Consider the following 14,588-nt stretch of genomic DNA (forward strand, 5'->3'; position numbering starts at 1 on the left):
ACCAACTTCAAGGTGGAAGTTTTGCTATTATGTCACAACTTTCTTATACATTTGAAATGTTTATTTCCAATACTCTATATCTACCAATGTTTTTCATCATAAATTTGCTAATGTGTACCTTCATGTGTGTGTAAGATATTGCTGTTCTTAGATTTTAGTGTATGTGTATGAAAATGCGTTTTTTTTTCTTCAAATCTCGATATATCCATTGTTTAGCATGGAATGAAATTATTGTATCCTGTATATTTGACTGTGATGTGTGGTTGTCTCACCTAGCCATCTTAAGATGAAGGCACTTTTACTGTAAGTTGCTCTGGATAAGAGCATCTACTAAATTATTCAAATGTAAAATATGTATATCTTATATTACGGTATTGAATGCTTTTTAAAATATATATATTAAATATTGATGCCACAAATGTATCATTCATACAGTCCTTTATTAAAAATGTAGTTCTTTTTTTTTACATTTGACTGTGTAAAACCTAGCAGTACTACTCATTTATCTGAGAGTAAGGTGAATTTGTCTCTCAGGGATTCTCGAAAGACAGGACAATCCCAACTTTTGCTTTTACAAATATTTTTCTTAATATTAACAACATTTGAAATATAAATGTTTATAAACCAAAGTATCAGCTACCACACAACGTAAAGGATCAACCTCCTAACTAAAATTCCACTTAATGTCATTTTTAAGATCAGATATTCAAACAAAATTCCCTTTTTTCAACTATAAAAATGACATTTCCCTGCCGGACAAAGATTGCCCCGTTCTCTGAAATTAAGTTATTAGATATATTTTAAACAAATTAATGTCTGTCATTGAGCAACCCCATGACATGATTAGGTAGTGAAAAATCACACTAATCTAGTTTATAATTTCTTTAAACAATAAAAGCTAATTTACCAACATTTCTGAAAATGGTACATAGCGTTTTGGAATGAAATCTTCATTTGTTTTGTTTTTTACCTTTGACTCCATGATTAGATGTTTAAATTAAAAAATATATATATAATAATATTTTGCACTTATACTGTATTTGTGTTTGGGTTCATATCTTTTATTAATGCGCACATTGCTGATACTGTTCCCTCCCACAAGGCTCTGTTGCTGACTGGTGTATCATGGGTGTGATAACATTCTCAAGGGCATGGCATGGATATGAAACTGTCATGGGTATTATTCCACCCAGCAATTTACTTCTTGGATCACTATCTCACAAATGTGTGTATGCCCGTATGCCTGTGTGTGCCCACCATGTGTGTCCCCATGTGTGTGTGTGTGTGTGTGTGTCTTCAGTTCAACCAGCCCTACTCCAGCTGTGACAGACTATACCCCCAGTCAGCTGCCAGGCCTTGAGATAAGGCTAACTCAAGGACCCAGATCAGATTATCAGGCCCTGTCTGTCTGGCACTCGTCTAAACATACCAATATTTCGCTTGCACAATATTCCCTTTGAACATAATTTTTTTGTATTGATGATTATCATGGGGAAGAGCGATATGTCAGGGAGAGACTTCATTCCTAGACAATGATTGGTTTGACAAGCAAGGCATTTATCCTGTTCTGTCTGTTTGTATTTCATTGTTTGTGTCAATCATTAGTAGTGTTGAGCAAACAATTACTTCACACTGGAAGAAGTTAAGCCACCCTTAACAAAAATGTATTTTACTTAACAAAAGTTACTTTGAAAAAGCATTTCACTACATCCAAACTACTTTGTGATAAATGATCATATCTAAATGTCATAGATGACAAATTGCAACAGCAGATCACTCGAGGGTCACAACAGAATGTCTAATTTAGTGTATTAAACACAAAACTATGTTTCAAGTGAGAATTAGACAGATCTGATGTTGAAATACAAAGGAAATTCTTGCCTACTTCATCCATTTATCATTTTATTTTTGCAAAAGAAGTTAGTAGTAGTTCCAGTAGTTAAAGTTGCACACCTCCACATGGTGAAAAGCAGTCAATACACTACCAATATTTAAATTAAGTTCAACTACCACCAAGCTACTGCAAAATGCAGTTTCAACTAGTTGAACTAAATGTAGTTCACTACTCCCCAACACAGTATGTTTTCCCTGCCAGTTCACAATGTTCTGACATTGAACTATGTACAGACTTTCTCCCTCATGTGATTTTCTAGCTCTGTGACCTATTTCATGGACATGTTAGAAATACCTCTAACCCAGAGGAAAAACAGAAGAGGTTCTCAGTCCTTCCTCTCCAAACATTGCTACAAAGTGACAAACAACTGAACACAAACAAAGCAGATGAACGTCTGCGCGCACACACACACACACACACACACGCGCGCGCACACACACATACACACAGTGTTCTGTTCCTAACGAGGTACATTTCAGTCTCTGTGGTTCTGGTTAAGGTCCATGTTGTGACTCATGAAAACTGATGCCAATTTATTTCAGTTTGAAGGAGGAGATTTCAACCTCCAAGAGACCGCATTCAAGCTACTCATCAACATCCCTGTTCAACCTGTTTATGTGTCGTACGCCGTCTTACTCACTGATTTACTGTAAATATTACTGAAGTGTTTCTCACACGGTCCACAGATGACAGATGTTCTTTATTTTGTCCACCAGGTGGCATATACTGTAATCCTAGCCATCGTGTTGGCTTGTTGATAAAGTTGCTGATTTGAATGAGGGGTAAGCCTATAAAGTCCAATCATTGTCATAACTACGTAAAACATACAGCCAGGTGACTGATGGTAATGTCTCTAAAGCGTAAAGACGTCACTGTAAGTGGTGGTTTCTTTTGTCTCCTTTGTGAAGGCCATGTATAGTTGCGGACAATGGTCTTTTATTTATTTATTTATTTAACTTTGAATTTGAGTCTAATGAAAACAATGAGGTACACTGTAATTCTAAAAGCCTGTGAAAAAAAGTTCAAGACATACATATCTCTCGCTTGAGGCTCCTGTTTCATTCCATCCCAGACTGGCACAAAAATATGACACAAAATGTCCCCACTCTCAACAGAGCAAACTAGGTCTTATTTTAGGCTCTGTGGGTTATGTAAAATACAGTGTGAGGCTCTAACACCCAAGAGCCAAACGCTAGTCTAAGAACCTACCATTACAGCACAGAGCGAGCTAGCCTCTGAGTTATGTATATGTACAGTATATGCCATCTCTGATCGCTGTTTGGTAAACTGGCCTAATAGTGGCCTGATGATCCTGTATGTGACCTAATTCTCCCACTTATGGCTATGTTACCACTAACCATCTAATTATGAATTACCTAACAGTTTTATAGCTGGCCTTATAGTAGCGTAAGCTATAGGACATGAATTAATATGGGAGGTCAACACACAGCATAGCCACAATTATTTTAATCAAATAGTGGATTTAGGCCATGTTGCATTTGGTAATACCAATATGGATGTTTTTTTCTAGCCTGCAGTACAGTAGGTCATGTCATGTGACCCATGTCAACCTGCTATAATTTGCAAGTTGCCCTGAGTTTGCTTGCACCCACAGTTGGAGATAGTGTACCAGGCAGTGTCCCAAAGTCCAGGTTTGCATCATAACCAATTCCTGTCTCAGTCATCCCCTCCGTCATGAAACACCCACCCACATCATGGATGGTGGATTTGGACTTTGACTCTCCACAAGAGCATCACTGTGACAGTGTTGAGGACACTGAGGCAAAGCCAGGGCAGGGCCAGTCTGGGCAGAGGCCCTGCCAGATTGAACACTGGCCCACCCATGCATAGGAGGTTCCTGGGATCTAATGTTGTTTCGCAATCATATGGTACCACCCCCCCCTCCTGCAATTCTAGAGTTAGCTAGTCATGAGTTATGTAAACTTTTCAAAAAGACACAGTTGGGGATTCTGTCGCGGTGAACATCATTTACCAGAGCCTGGAACACAGCAGGGGCGTTGGTGAGGCCAAAGAGCATGGCCAGATACTCGTAGTGGCCGCTGGCCATGTTGAAGACAGTCTTCCACTCATCCCCCTCTAGTGTCCGCACCAGGTGGTAGGCGTTCCGTAGATCCAGCTTGGAAAACACAGTGGCACCCTGGAGCAGCACGAAGGCCGAGGAAACGAGTGGTAGTGGGTAACATTGAGTCCCCGGTAGTCAATGCACAGGCACAGGGTCTTGTCCTTCTCCATGAAGAAGAACCCTGCGCCTACGGGAGAGGAAGAGGGAGTATCTGGTCCCGACAGAGAGTACAGACATCCCCGGGACGGTGTGGTGCTAGGGAGAAGGTCAATCCCGCATTCATAGGGTCGGTGTGGCAGAAGCAACGTGGCCTGGGCCTTGGAATTCCGCTGCGATGGTGGAGAGGTCCTGGGCACCTTCCGAGCCCACAGGAAGCCGTCCCGGGGCGGGCTGCGCTGACTTCAAACAATGGGCGTGGCAGAACGGACTCCAGCCCATGATGGCACCAGTAGACCAGTTGATGCGGGGATTGTGTCACTGGAGCCAGTAGAATCCCAAATCCATGGGAATCTGAGGAGACTTGGTGAGAAGAAATTGAATAGTCTCGCTGTGATTCCCTGACACCCGTAGGTTTCTGGGAGTGGTATTATGAGTGACACGGCCTATAAAGCACCCGTCCAGCGCTCTAACATCCATGGGAATGGAGAGGGGCTGAGTGGGGATGTTCAGCTAGGAAGCCAGGGTAGCGTCCAAAAAGTTATCATCGGGTCAATGAGGACCCCGAGAGATTTAGACTGGTTTCCCCACAGCAGAATGGCATGAAAAGGGGTGCAAGGGAAGCAGAAAAGTTCCTCATATGGCCCACCAGAGTACTCGTTCCTAACGGTGAGCCTGGTCTTTTAAAGGACAAGAGGCCACAAAATGACCCAAAGTCCTGCAATACAGACTCTTCGTGTCGATCCTGTATTGCCGTTCCGCTGGCGACAGCCCAGCTCTGCCTAGTGGCATAGGCTCAGGAAGTGGTGACTCGGTCATCTTCAACGACTCTCGAGGGAGGTCGGGAAGCCTCGGGTTCTCTTGGCAACGGGATCGTCGGGGACTTCCGGGATGACTCGGAGGCAAGGTGGAATCCCTGGAATAGCGAACTTAATCGAATTTCCCCTCCCTCCGTCATTCCCGTAATCGCCCATCAATTTGGATGGTCAAATCGATGAGGGAATCGAGATCCGTAGGTAACTCCTCCGAGATGCCGTGTAGGAACATATCGAACAGCGCTTCCTGGTTCCAAGCACTCTCCGCTGCCAACGTGCAGAAATCCAAGCGGGGCTCCCGAGAAGGTGGAGTGACTGATGAGACGGTGCTGCTCACAGTCGAGTTACAGAGGGGCTGTGGGGTTACCACCGTGGTAGGCTGCCTCCCAGACAACCCGCAGAATTGCTCCAGCAAAATATCCAACGCCCGGTCATGACGTTCAGCCAACGTTTGGACCCCTCCATAAGGCCACGAAGCAATTCTTCGTGCAAACTGATGGAGGCTCCCTGGGAGAAGATGGCGTCGCGCAGCTGGCCCGGGTCTGCTGGGTCAGTCATGACCAGTTCCTACTATCAGGTGTCAAGGTAAGTCCCAGATGCAGACACGTTGAATTGACAATGGTTTAATATTCCAACAGGGGCAGGCAATAGACATGTCAAGGACAGGCAGGGGTCAGTAATCCAGAGGAGGCAAAGGTACAGGACGGCAGGCAGGCTCAGGGTCAGGTAGAGTGGTCAGGCAGGCGGCCTCAGTGTCAGGGGCAGGCAGAGTGGTCAGGCAGGTGGGCTCAGAGGCAGGACAGGCAAGGGTCAAAACCAGGAGGGCGAGAAAGAATAGAGACTTTGGAAAAGGAGGAGCTGAGAGAAACACGCTGGTTGACTTGACAAACAAGACGAACTGGCACAGACAGACAGAAAACACAGGTATAAATACACAGGGGATAATGAGAAAGATGGGCGACACCTGGAAGGGAGTGGAGACAAGCACAAGGACAGGTGAAACAGATCAGGTTGTGACAATTCATACCCGATATTAGGCCATTTATGATGATTTCATGTTTTCATGCCTGCCTTGGTAGACGTTTGTGTTTGCTGATTCAAGTGTGCTAGTTATTTCATACCTGCCATACAGTTCAAGATATAGCCCTAAAGGCTTTGTATTGTATTGTGAGTTGCTGTTTTCATTTGGTAAAAATTGTGCTCTTTTGGGCTTAATGAAAACACCTTCAGAGCTTTCTATTCTTCCTTGCTTATTTGTGCAATAAACGGTTAGCGCATATTCTAATCCAGTGCCGAGCTGGTGTCTGGCCAATGCGCCGACCATGGTCCTGAATCCACCTGTTGTGCCTGTGCTTTAGATCTCTATCGCTCTCTCTTCCTCTCTCTCTCTCTCTGAATATGTAGGGGATAGACATGTTGTATATTTCATTATGTTGTAAGTGGTTGTGTAGACTACTTTGCAATAATAATGGGCTCGTTTGTCAAGGGGAATTTGTGGTGTTTCCTGGTCACATTTATCCTGTGTTGTGTGTTAAATTATGCAATGTGATTGCACAAATTTTCACTGAAATATTTTTTGGGGGGAATTTGTGCTGAATTTGTGCCCCCCCTTCAGCACCATTCTGCACTAACTGTAATTTTAATTCAGACATTTGGAACAACACAAATAAATAATGATACCATTTAAAACTATATAAATATAAAAATATATACAAAATAAGAAGAAATAAGAAATATCAAAAAGAAGTAACAAAGACAAATATACACTTTTTGTGTTGATTTGGCTCTCGAGCATCAATACATTACCCATCCCCCAACATTTTCAACCAAGAGTCAAGACTAAACCAATTCACCTTGGTGGTGTGCAGACTGGTTTTAGATTATTCTTAACAATTTCGCACAAACCAGAAAAAAATGCAACAATATGTCTGTGAAACTATATATTCACAGTATTATGAATGAATTGTGGTTTATTTGGTAGCATTTCCTAGTGTGACTGATTTTACTAATTGCATTTGTACTGTACAAAGTTAGAGAGGTTCGCTATTTGATAGATTCCCCCGCTTCCAAAACCGGCTTCCAGTGGGGAGACCTGAGGTCAACCTACCCCCGCCCCCCTCCCCATCTCGTACTTCTGTGTGGGAGACGTTCCCAGGCAGTAGCCTGCCTAGCTCACAAACTAGAATCAGGGCGCCCACTCCGACAAGGTTAATTAACCCACAGTCCCACACGGTGACATGATATCATCGACGTGAAGTGCAAGTGAGCGATAGAAAACTGATCGCGCAAATGTCACCATTCCGATTTTTTTTGTGCGGGCGCTCGGTGCAGCCCCCGGCAAGATGCCGCCCGCCCTGAATGTCAAGTCAATGAGGTAATACACAGCATGATATAGTTTTCATACCTGCAGTAGGCAACTGAATGCGAGTGCGTGCGTGTGTGTTTGCGAGAGAGAGAAAGATAGTTATCTATGCCGAACAGAAAAAACTGAAACTACCCAAAATATTGAATGGTCTGTATGGGAATTTACAGCTTGATGACTGATTGATCAAACATGAATACTCAATAGCCTATAACACTCCTATCGTTCGTTCCGATTGGTTGTCTGACATAGACCCCCCTCCACGTCACACATTATTGGTCCATTTTATGTAACCAGAGTGCCACATGATTTTATAGCAGACCTTGGACAAAGCCAGCATACGCAGGGAGTTAACGCTTCTCTTCAAACTTTGAGAATTTGTATTACCACTAACATCGAGCATGGCCAACAAAATCACCCCTCTTCTTTTCAGGGTACTGGTTGAGATGTCTGAAGTACACTCTTCAAAAGTTGTACGAGGAAATCCCAACAGAGTAAATATCAGGTAAGAGCAAAAATGCCGGTAAGCGATCCTCCAGCAAGTTTGCAACAACGTGTAGGCTATTTAGATCATTCATCAACTGTAGCCATTGGCTTATTTATTTTTCACAATGGTTGAATACAACGGCACAAAAAAAAATGTACATAAAATATATTTTAAATCTGAGACGTTTGTATAAAATGTAGGCTAGGATATTGAGAAAATGAAGCTGGATTTCCGGTTACAATTAAAGTTGGTAAATCCTGAACAAATTTGGAACATAGTGCAGTACAATTGAACATGTTAAGAATTTTAAAGAGGAAATGACATTTTTCCATCTGGAGAAAGTTTCTATTGGGAAGTGACAAGATGCGCACATCTCGCGATTGATGACGGTTTGTCCTATATTGGCGTAGATTAGGCTACAGAATTAGAACATGTCAGTTTCTCTGAATGTCAGGCAGTAGTCTGTCAACGTGCTCTGTTCATAACCCTCAGGTGTCTTACTTTATCCATCAAATTCGTCTTTGAGTTTAGTAACCATTTTAGATCGGCCTACTACACAGTAGAACTTTTGGAAGTGTTCGATCTGATCTCATTGTTTTAAGTCTGGGATTTAAACACACAACCAAACTATTTTCACCAAACTGGGACAAAATAATGTAGATAGTCTTTGTTATGATACTTTAAAACTGTTATTTTCTTCTGGAGTTTGGAAACATTGACTATCAAACAAAAACGTCTCCACAGCAGGTGGTTAAACCTAAGACCAGTGTGCTTTACCAAAGATGAACACATTTTCTCTCTCTCCTCCTCCTCCCAGACACCTGGGCAGCTGTGGGGTCCTGTCAGCACGGCGTGCCACCCTGCCCCTGTCCTCCCCCCTCCTCCGGACCACACCCTCCCGCAGCTTTATTAACCTGGCTGCCTCCATCACTGCCCGCAGGATGGAGTACTCTGAGAGCCGCACACTAGGGTGAGACTTCATCACACACACAACTCAACTCTGCCCCTCTGTCTTGTCGGCCCCTGTTGACCAGAGGTGATTCTAAAGCCCCCACTTTCCTATTCTCAACTTCAATACCCCTCAGTTAACATGTGGTTGGATTGAAATAGACCGGAGCATATTGTATCTTTCCTATATCACAGCCAATGTTTACTCCTGACTTATTTAAAACAAAAAAAGTTTACATGAGTAGCCCTATGAGCATCTTCTTGATGGATCCCCCTCTCCTTCCCCATCCAGGTACACTCCAGAGCAGATGTACAGTGTGGTGGCCAGTGTGGACCAGTACCAGCACTTTGTCCCTTGGTGTAAGAAGTCCCGGGTCGTGAAGGGAAGGAACGGGGATATTCGGGCCCAGCTGGAGATTGGGTTCCCTCCCATCGTGGAGCGTTACACCTCGGAGGTCACGGTTGTCCCAAACCACCAAGTCAGGGTAAGCCCTGATAACATTGTACAACACGGTTTATAGCACAGAGAGGGTAGACATCCTGTATCAATATGGAAATTGTGCCCTATTTAGAGTGCCTTCAGAAAGTATTCATACCCCTTGACTTATTCCACATTTTGTTGTTACACCCTGAATTCAAAATGGATAAAAACAGTCATTCTTACCCATCAACATAGAATACCCCATAATAACAAAGTGAAAACATTATACTTTTGCAAATTTTTATGAAAAATGAAATGCATAAAAATATAATTTAAGTCAATATATGTTAGAATCATCTTTGGCAGTGATTACAGCAGTGAGTCGTTCTGGGTAAGTCTAAGAGCTTTGCACACCTGGATTGTACAATATTTGCACATTTATTATTTTAGAAATTCTTCAAGCTCTGTCAAGTTGGTTGTTGATCATTGCTAGACAGCCATTTCCAAGTTTTGCCATAGATTTTCAAGACAATTTTTAAGTCAAAACTGTAACTCGGCCACTCGGGAGTATTCACTGTCTTCTTTGGCCTTGTGTTTTATGCTATTGTCATGGAGGACAGGGAATTTTTCTTGGTCTTTTGGGAAGTAGACTCAACCAGGTTTTCCTGTAGGATTTATCCTGTGCTTAGCTCAATTGTTTATTTTTATCCTAAAAAAATCTCACTAGTCCTTGCCAATGACAAGCATACTCATAACATAATGCAGTCACCACCATGCTTGAAAATATGTAGAGTGGTACACAGTGACGTGTGTTGGATTTGCCCCCAAACAATACAAACTTTGTATTCAGGACATAAAGTTAATTTCTTTGCCACTTTGCAGTTTTACTTTAGTGCCTTATTGCAAACAGGATGCATGTTTTGTAATATTTTTATTTTGTACAGGTTTTGTACAGCTTCCTTATTTTTACTCTGTCAATTAGGTTAATATTGTGGAGTAACTACACTGTTGTTGATCCATCCTCAGTTTAATGGCTGTGATAGGAGAAAACACTGTTTTATTGTCACCATTAGACTCATGGTGAAATCCCTGAGCTGTTTTCTTCCTCTGGCAACTGAGTTAGGAAGGACGCCTCTATCTTTGTAGTGACTGGGTGTATTGATACACCATCCAAATTGTAATTAATAACTTCACCATGCTCAAAGGGATATTCAATGTCTGCTTTTTTTAACCTATCTACCAATAGGTGCCCTTAAACACTATGGCACAGAGTGAGTCCATGCAACTTATTATGTGACTTGTTTAGCAACATTTTTACTCCTGAACTTATTTAGGCTTGCCATAACAAAGGGTCAAGACATTTCAGCTTTGTTTTTAAAAAAAATTTGTACACATTTCTAAAAAAAATGTAATTCTACTTTTACATATTGGGTCTTGGCCAGTGACACAATCTCAATGTAATCCATTTTAAATTCAGGCTGTAACACAACAACATGTGGAAACAGTCAAGGGGTGTGAATACTTTCTGAAGGCATTTCAGTACTCTAACTTGTGGGATTCAAATGTACTATGGGACTGGATGAATGGGTTAAATCGTCTGTAATACGGTACATTGATTAGATCCTCCTAGGGGATAAATACTAAGTCGTTTTTTTTTTTTATCACCTAGCTGCTCCTATGTCCATAGAGCAAGGATTAGAGGGGCTTTGTCTGGGGCCATGTCCTGGACAAGAGCAGTGTGTATTGATGAGTGCGCATGTTGTCTCACAGGCCGTGTGTACAGACGGATCCCTCTTCAGCCACCTGGAGACGATATGGAGGCTTGCCCCTGCGGCCGAGGACCAACCAGACTCCTGCAACATCGACTTCCACGTGAGTACCACCATTTTGTCCACCAGAACAGTTCACTTTCATTTGGTGTCAGCCTGAGACTAAAAGTCAGCGAGGTTAGATAATAGCCCACTGAAGTACACCGTCTTAGTGTAGTTAACATTTGATGAATGTTGCACAGGTCTACTCACACGAACATAAGTGACTACTAATGAACTTTAGGGCTTGAGATCAAGTTGCCTGCCAGGGGACTAGTTTTATACCAGGCCTTGCATTTTTCGCAACCTCTATAGATACTTTTTTGGGGGGGGAAGGAAGAGGTTGAGTAAAGTCAATTTAGGTTTTATTTATATCACGTACAGTTGTTAGTGTTCCTAGCCTCTTCACATAGCTGGCTAGAGGTCATAGCGATATCTCTCCCTCTCTACTCCCTGTCAGGGACTTTGTGACCCAATAATTGGGACAGGTTACCTGTAGTGGAAATGGGGTGAAGGATTTTGGAGATGGAGGACAGGCTCATTAAGGCCTTAGGATGACTTGGCAGGAATAATGAATAGTGCGGAATGGAATGAGTTCGTTCCGGCTGTTTGCCAGCCATTAAATCAGGAATACAGATGGTGGTCCCTCGTTACGATATGAGGACTGTCCTCGAAGGAAACAATATTCCTCAGATGGATTGGTACACTTGTGTCAGCCGCATGGTTATGGCATTTGAGTACTTATTTTCTCGCCTTCTCTCTTCAGGTATCCTTCGAGTTCAGGTCTTTGCTGCACTCCCAGCTGGCCTCCCTGTTCTTTGACGAGGTGGTGAAGCAGATGGTGAACGCCTTTGAGTCGCGGGCAGCCAAACTATACAGGGGCCACCACGCCCCCTTCCAGGAGGCGCCAGCGAGGAGGCGAGCAGCATGAGAAGACTCACTGACCCCACTCACTGACACGGACTGAAATAAGACCCACTCCCGACCACCATCCCCACCTGAAACCCCTCACCACTCCATTTCACCATGTCTTATGCAGGAGACTGGGTCTTCTATTTGGGATTTTGTTCTTATGTACGCAAAAGCACCTATTTATTTGTATTACAGAAACTTTAATTTATTTACTTGAATGTACATTACTATTTTTATTTGGGATGGAAGTGGATGTTTGTTGTCAAATGTTCATGTTTGAAAGGGACCTTCTTTTTAAGTTACAGAAGATCAAGTGACTCCTTTGTGGTGTTCAAAAACATCTGAGAGGTCAGCTTTTTCTTCCTGGCACTAATACAATAAAAATGTTTTGTCTGAATGGAAAATTAAACAAAGCTCATTTTGATACTCTTTGTACCTCGTGCATTTTATTTTTGTATGTGTTGTCAACTGTGTCTTCTGTTCATTGTTGATTACTGTCATCGTCAAGACGGAGCTAGGTGAAAGTTGGTAGGATCACAGATGTGTAGAAAGCATTGTTCAAACAGCCAAGAGAACAACTCGGCTCCAGTAACAGAAAGTTGTCCTGTAGTAGACCTGTTCTACTGTCTACCAATGTTCTGTTCCATCAGGACAGTTCCAGGAAGGCACATGACTTGAGGATTAGTTGTGTAAGAGCCAGGAAGGAACACAACACAAAAGACCTGAAGGCAGGGTCAACTCCTCCCTCCTGCTTCCTCACTGTTAAACCATAGCCAATCAAGATTTAGGAAGATTTTCAGAAAAGGCTTTCTGCTGTTGTGAATGTGGATACTGGCTTGCCTTGGCAGCTGGGTTATTTTTCAGTTGAGAAAGTGCTCTGGGGCTAACTGAAGGTTATACTCTAAGTTGTGTTTATTTTTTAGTCCTTGGAAAAAGTAATACAACTTGATAACAGTGAGTCTACTGCTCGTGATTTAGGAATGCTACGGACCGGCCCCCGTCAGCTGGCAGAGACATGGACACCCAGGCTGGTAGTGAGCCAGACCAGTGCCTCAGTCACCATCAGCTACTCCTAGCTCAGATTTATCACAAGCATCACACCCTCCCTACCCCAGTGTCTTTATATGATTATCAATGTATTCATTTAACACACCCGACAGGCGGGATACTCCTCCACGTAAAATAACATAGACAAAAGATGAGACATGGCCCAGCCACACATTTTAAAAGCTGTGAAGTTGCATATGAGACAAGGTCATAGTGTGTGTCGTCTCCACAACCCAACTGGTTTAAACTGACTGGCCACTTTTTTTGACATCCTCTATCAATATGAAAATTGTGCCCTATTTAGAGTGCCTTCAGAAACTATTCATACCCCTTGACTTATTGCACATTTTGTTGTTACACCCTGAATTCAAAATGGATAAAAATAATTCTTACCCATCTACATAGAATACCCCCCCCCCCCCCCCCCCCCCCCAACCTAGATGCATTGTCTCCTCCCAACAAGTGTGCATGACCAAAATAAATGTAGTGATAGCCTTACCCAGTCAAGAACATTATGTAGTTCTACAGCATCAAGTACAGTAATGTACTGTTAGAATCCACTTTTCTTAACCAATATGTCATATCAAGCCAATGAAAAAGCCCCACATTGACTTCTCTTCCTCCAATGAAAAGGCTGCTCTCTAGTGGACATAATGATCATGGTGCATTAAATGCATTAAGAATCAAACCATTAAATACAGGACACAAAATCAACTGCTTCCATCAAACCATTAAATACAGGACACAAAATCAACTGCTTCGATCAAACCATTAAATACAGGACACAAAATCAACTACTTCCATCAAACCATTAAATACAGGACACAAAATCAACTGCTTCCATCAAACCATTAAATACAGGACACAAAATCAACTGCTTCGATCAAACCATTAAATACAGGACACAAAATCAACTACTTCCATCAAACCATTAAATACAGGACACAAAATCAACTGCTTCCATCAAACCATTAAATACAGGACACAAAATCAACTACTTCCATCAAACCATTAAATACAGGACACAAAATCAACTGCTTCCATCAAAACCATTAAATACAGGACACAAAATCAACTGCTTCCATCAAACCATTAAATACAGGACACAAAATCAACTACTTCCATCAAACCATTAAATACAGGACACAAAATCAACTGCTTCCATCAAACCATTAAATACAGGACACAAAATCAACTGCTTCCATCAAACCATTAAATACAGGACACAAAATCAACTACTTCCATCAAAACATACAACTTATCTAATGAAAAGTTATTTCAATCAATCGTTACACAATGGCCCAATAAACACTAACTACAACTCTCAATATACCCTAACATGGTTAACTCTCTTTTATATGTATTTGCTATTTGTTGATGCTATAATTATAGTATGCACCATAAAAGGCGAGTAAATTATGTTATCACAGCATGGGCTGTATTATTTTCTCCTAAAATGAATTTACCAAACATATCCAATGCAGAAAGAATGACATAAATATCCAGGAGAAAAATACTTTGTTTGACCTTTTTCTATTTTAACTGAGAGCTGAACTATCTTCCTCTATAGCCCCTCTACATTTCCTTTGCCCTTGTCCTTGCAAAGACAAAGGAAAGTGTTCAGCACTTCTCAGATAAATAGTTCCTACTTCCTG

General features: G+C 42.0%; 1 protein-coding gene across 1 annotated transcript; it reads left to right on the forward strand.

The window, feature by feature from the left end:
* The first annotated feature begins 7,609 nt into the window (after positions 1–7,609).
* si:ch73-141c7.1 (coenzyme Q-binding protein COQ10 homolog, mitochondrial) lies at positions 7,610–12,312 on the forward strand. The gene is made up of 5 exons (XM_021624854.2): positions 7,610–7,815; positions 8,615–8,767; positions 9,038–9,230; positions 10,937–11,038; positions 11,741–12,312. Exons 1-5 carry the CDS (start codon positions 7,712–7,714, stop codon positions 11,903–11,905), a joined length of 717 nt encoding a protein of 238 aa, XP_021480529.2. The 5' UTR covers positions 7,610–7,711; the 3' UTR covers positions 11,906–12,312.
* The last annotated feature ends 2,276 nt before the right edge of the window (positions 12,313–14,588 follow it).

Source organism: Oncorhynchus mykiss, chromosome 12 (genome assembly GCF_013265735.2).
Source record: "Oncorhynchus mykiss isolate Arlee chromosome 12, USDA_OmykA_1.1, whole genome shotgun sequence".
In the NCBI taxonomy this organism is placed as follows: domain Eukaryota; kingdom Metazoa; phylum Chordata; class Actinopteri; order Salmoniformes; family Salmonidae; genus Oncorhynchus; species Oncorhynchus mykiss.

Excerpts from the sequence above, each read along its gene's own strand:
- si:ch73-141c7.1 (XM_021624854.2), top strand. The coding sequence starts at position 7,712 with ATGGCCAACAAAATCACCCCTCTTCTTTTCAGGGTACTGGTTGAGATG. Across the intron at positions 7,816-8,614 it reads CCCAACAGAGTAAATATCAG|ACACCTGGGCAGCTGTGGGG; the intron begins GTAAGAGCAAAA and ends TCCTCCTCCCAG. Across the intron at positions 9,231-10,936 it reads TCCCAAACCACCAAGTCAGG|GCCGTGTGTACAGACGGATC; the intron begins GTAAGCCCTGAT and ends GTTGTCTCACAG.